The sequence below is a fragment of the Sceloporus occidentalis genome, unplaced genomic scaffold, assembly GCF_023333645.1.
Source record: "Sceloporus occidentalis isolate IW3139 unplaced genomic scaffold, rSceOcc1.0.p SCAF_1, whole genome shotgun sequence".
Taxonomy (NCBI): Eukaryota; Metazoa; Chordata; class Lepidosauria; order Squamata; family Phrynosomatidae; genus Sceloporus; species Sceloporus occidentalis.
The window spans coordinates 70,430,048-70,434,374 of NW_028316981.1; the positions used below are offsets into that span (position 1 = coordinate 70,430,048).

General features: G+C 53.5%; 1 protein-coding gene across 1 annotated transcript; it reads right to left on the bottom strand.

The window, feature by feature from the left end:
- Nucleotides 1-615: 615 nt before the first annotated feature.
- On the bottom strand, nucleotides 616-3,576 carry LOC149321564 (protein NYNRIN-like). Its single transcript, XM_089514416.1, has one exon. It carries the CDS (start codon nucleotides 3,574-3,576, stop codon nucleotides 616-618), a length of 2,961 nt encoding a protein of 986 aa, XP_089370542.1.
- Between the last annotated feature and the right edge of the window lie 751 nt (nucleotides 3,577-4,327).

Sequence of the window (4,327 nt, forward strand, 5' to 3'; positions counted from 1 at the left end):
CTATATACATCGGGGGTTCTTTGAGGATGGCTGGGGCGTATATGGGGATGTAGGGGCACTCTATATTATGGCACCCAGCACTGCATCTAGTGGGGGTCCGGGTCAGGTTTTGACACAGGAAAAGTCTAGTTTTCCATGTCCATGTAGGACGGCATTGCTTGTCTAGGGAGAGGGTTGTATAGAATGAGGAGGGGACCTTACTGAGTGGAGGGTCAAACCGGTGGCGGTTCCAGAATCCTGCGGAAAGGGGGAGGCGACCTGCGTCGGCCTCTACCCATGTATGCCCCTGTGGACCGAATATAATGACTTCGGACTTTATGGTCCTGACTTCTGTAACATAGATCCTGGTTTTAATCTTAAGGGGGAGTTTTTTGTCATACCAGATGCGGGCTTCGTCCATGGCATCCAGGACTTCGTAAATCCCGGGGTAGGGTGGTGCCCACTGACAATCTGCCTCAATGTTGAATTCCCACGTTGTGTCAAATTGTGTAGGGTAAGTGGTGAGGGCCATGCCTCCGCCTAGCCATATAAGGATCCCTAGGGTCCAAACATGGCACACCATCTCGTGTCCCTGTAGGGAAACAGAGATGGGTTTTGAGTGACGGGTCCTATACTTTAACCTCCATCGTCACACAGAAAAGTCTCAGACAGGTCAATTATGGGGAGTTCGGGCCACTCCTGGATGGCTCTCACGGGGGCTGGTCCCCCTTTCCATTCCTTCAGCTGAGAGGAGTGGAAGTATTTGAGTCTGTCTCCTTGTTTGTTTGGGATGCACACCTGATATACTGCTGGCGAGACTCTCTCGGTGATTTTAACGGGCCCAACCCATTTAGCGGACAGGGCGTGTTTATGCTGGGAGAAGTTTCTGTACATGACAAGCTGTCCCGGGTCCCATTGCTGGGGGTTACGCACCCACCCTAGCTTGCGGTCCATGGCTTGCATGTTTTTGCCGAGGTTGAAGGCAACCTGTTTGTGGATGAGGCTCAGGCTCTGTAAGAGAGTTCTGATCCATTCGTGGTTCAGTAGAACCGGTTCTAGTTCTGCTGGCAGGGTGGTGTTTATCCAGAAGGACTCAGGCATGACCATTTTCCTCCCGGTCATGACCTGGTGCGGCGTGAAGCCGTGGGATGCCACTGTGCCTCGGAAGGCCATGAGAATTATGGGGAGTTTGGCATCCCAATCTTTCCCAGAGGCCTTCACCACTTTGCGTAGCGCCTCCTTGAGGGTCCTATTAGTGCGTTCGACCCCCCCTGAGCTTTGCGGGTGGTATGGAATATGGAACTTCTGCCGGATGCCTAAGGCTCGGCAGAGCTCCTTCATAACCTCCCCGGTGAAGTGGGGCCCGCAGTCGTGGTCTAGTTCGCGCACCATCCCAAACCGTGATAGGACTTGAGTGAAAAGGATTTTGGCCGTGGTTGCAGCAGTGTTATCCTTAGTGGGGAAGGCTTCTACCCATTTACTGAAGGGGTCAATTATGGTGAGGCAATATTTGTTGTGTCTGGCGGTGGTGGGCAGAGGGCCAATAAAGTCTATTTGGAGCCGGGTCCAAGGGCCATTAATGCGCTGGTGTCTCATAGTGGTCTTGGGCCCACTAGGGTCCGCATTAACCATGGCGCAAGACAGACAGTTGTCCACCCATTGATCTACCTCTTCTCTCATTTTAGGCCACCATCCTGCCTCCCTTACACGTTCGTAGGTGCCTTGTTTGCCTCTGTGCCCGATCTCATGTACAAATTGTATGAGATCCCCTCTGAGGTCTAGGGGCACAATCCAATGGTAGGTCCCTTCGCTATCTACTGCCCACCACACTCTTTCCTTTTCCTCTATCTTGTATCGGCCCGTGGGGTCCTTGCCTATGCAGCTCAGTTCCCTTATTTCTCGGTCTCCCTTCTGGAGTTCTGCCAGGTCAAGGGTAGGGGGCATTAGGGGGTTTTTCGGCTTGACGTTAATGGGATGCAGTGGGGTAGCCGTCTCTGGCAGCCGGGCTGCCTCCTTAGCTAAGGAGTCGGCTTGGTTATTCCATTTGGCCACCTCTTGTGTCCCCTTCTGATGTCCCTTTATGAAGGAAACTTGGGTGTCTGCGGTGCGATCCAGGATTAGGTCTGCTACCTGTTTCCAGATCTCTGTGTGAGCTACAGGTTTGTCGTCATTGGTCTTCCATTCCCTATTTATCCATACTGGAAGCCAATCCGTAGCGGCGCTCACAGACCACTGAGAGTCTGTGTAAATGGCTATGGGGGTGTCATGGGGCTCAAAAGCCAAGATTGCCAGCAGCGCAGTTACTTCAGCTGCTTGGCTGGAATGGGGGCGGACAGTGCCTTGCAGTATGTGGGAGTCATTGACTCTGATGGCCCCATATCCCGTGTAGCGGGTGCCCTCTAGGCAGTATGAGGATCCATCACAAAACCAACAGTGGAACCCTTTCTCTAGAGCTGTGGATAAGGGCTCCCCAGGGGTGACTGGCCATGTGTGGTCAGCGATGGGTGGCAGTGGACATTCGTGGGCAGATCCAGTGACAATGAGCCCATAGGGGGCCGGAGGCTCGCTCGCTTGCCGCTGGTAGCTCACTCCCCGTTTTACCAATTCCAAAGTCCACTTTGCAATTCTGGCGTTGTGTACCTGGCCGTCCTGAATTTTTCCAGACAGGATGTATTTCAGTGGGGTATGTGGGGTTTGCACTATCACTCGGGCGCCTCCTATTATAAATTCCCATTTGGTCAGGGCCCACACTAGAGCCAAGCAAGTTTTCTCACACGGCCCAAATCTGACTTCGGTGGGGGAGAGGTTGCGGGAAGCATAGGCTACAGCTCTTTGGGTGCCGTTCCGGAGCTGAGAGAGTATAGCCCCTATGTGGCCATCCGAAACTGCTAGCTGGATGTAGAATGGTTGGCTCACATCTGGATGTACCAGGGCCGGGGCTTTGGCCAGGTCCTGTTTTAAGGTGGCGAAGGCTTTCTCCTGCGTGGGCCCCCATTCCCAAGCGGCTCCTTTCTTTAGGAGAGCATACAGCGGCTTGGCTTTAGGGGCGAATGCCTCAATGAATTCCCTAGAAAAGTTGAAGGTGCCCAGTAGGGCCCGCAATGAGGACACATCGGTGGGGGCCGGGAGTTTTCCAATGGTCTCTACTCTCTGTGAATCGGGGGTCCTGCAATCTGTCTGCAGATTGAGGCCAAGGTATTTTACTTGAGTCTGAACTAACTGGGCCTTGTCTCGATTAGCCTTGAACCCAGTTTCCCTAATGAGGTCTAGCACCTCCCTAGTTACTTCAGCAGTCTTCTCTGGGGTGCTGGAGTGGATCAGGATGTCGTCCACATAGGATAGCACGTGGGCTCGGGAAGTGGGGCGCAGCTTGGTCCACATTTTTACAACGTGAGCATGGCATATACTGGGGCTTGAGTGGAAGCCTTGGGGGCAGCGCTTAAAGCACATCTGGGTCCCCCTGAACTCAAAGGCGAACTTATAGTAGCAGCTTTCATGGAGGGGAATGGAGTGGAATGCGTTAGCCAGGTCAATTACACTGTAGAATTTGGCTCCAGCGGCAATGGCAGCCAGGATCTCATTGTATTTTGCCACCATCGGAGCGACGGGAGGAGTGACTGCGTTTAGGGCCCTAAAGTCTACAGTCATTCTCCATGTGACGCCATCAGCTTTCAGCACGGGCCACAGAGGTGCATTGCATATGGACTGCATAGGTAGGATTACGTCCCATTTGAGCAGTCCTTCTATGGTTTTGGCAATGCCCTATTCTGCTTCCCTGGGGTACCGGTACTGCTTCTGTGGAGGGGGATCCTTTCCCTCGATGAGTACACAGGCTCCTTTAACGGTGCCGCATTCCAGTTTGTCTGAGATCCAGACCTCAGGGAATTCCTGTACCCATGGGTCTGTGGCTATGGGAAAAAGGGGCATTGGGGCCTTGAGGGCGGCACATCTGTGGATGGCCGAAATTTGGAGGGGTCCCTCTTCAAGCTGCCAGAGGAATCCATTGGCCAAATCCATTGTCAGTTTGTGGCGTTTTAAAAATCCTACTCCCAGAATTCCGTCGTCCTCTCTCTGGTTCTCACAAGCCTGGATGTGGTCTAGGAGGGGCCCAAGCTGCAGTGGAATGTTACTCCATATCGCAGCCTGCTGCCGGCCTTTTCCGTATCCTGTGAGCTCTAAGCGTGTGGAGGTTTTGGTCCCAGTTTGGGCCAGATCGGGGTGTATGGTGTTTACCGCGGCTCCAGAGTCTACTAGGAGCTGTGCGGGAATGATGGGGTCCTGGCCTATCTCTGCCTCTACTAACGGACGTCCCCAAAGGTCCGGTGTTAGTTTGGCGATCACTTGTGGG

What these genes read in the sequence shown, in the direction of transcription:
- LOC149321564 (XM_089514416.1), bottom strand. Translation starts at nt 3,576, where the DNA reads ATGGTGGCAAAATACAATGAGATCCTGGCTGCCATTGCCGCTGGAGCC.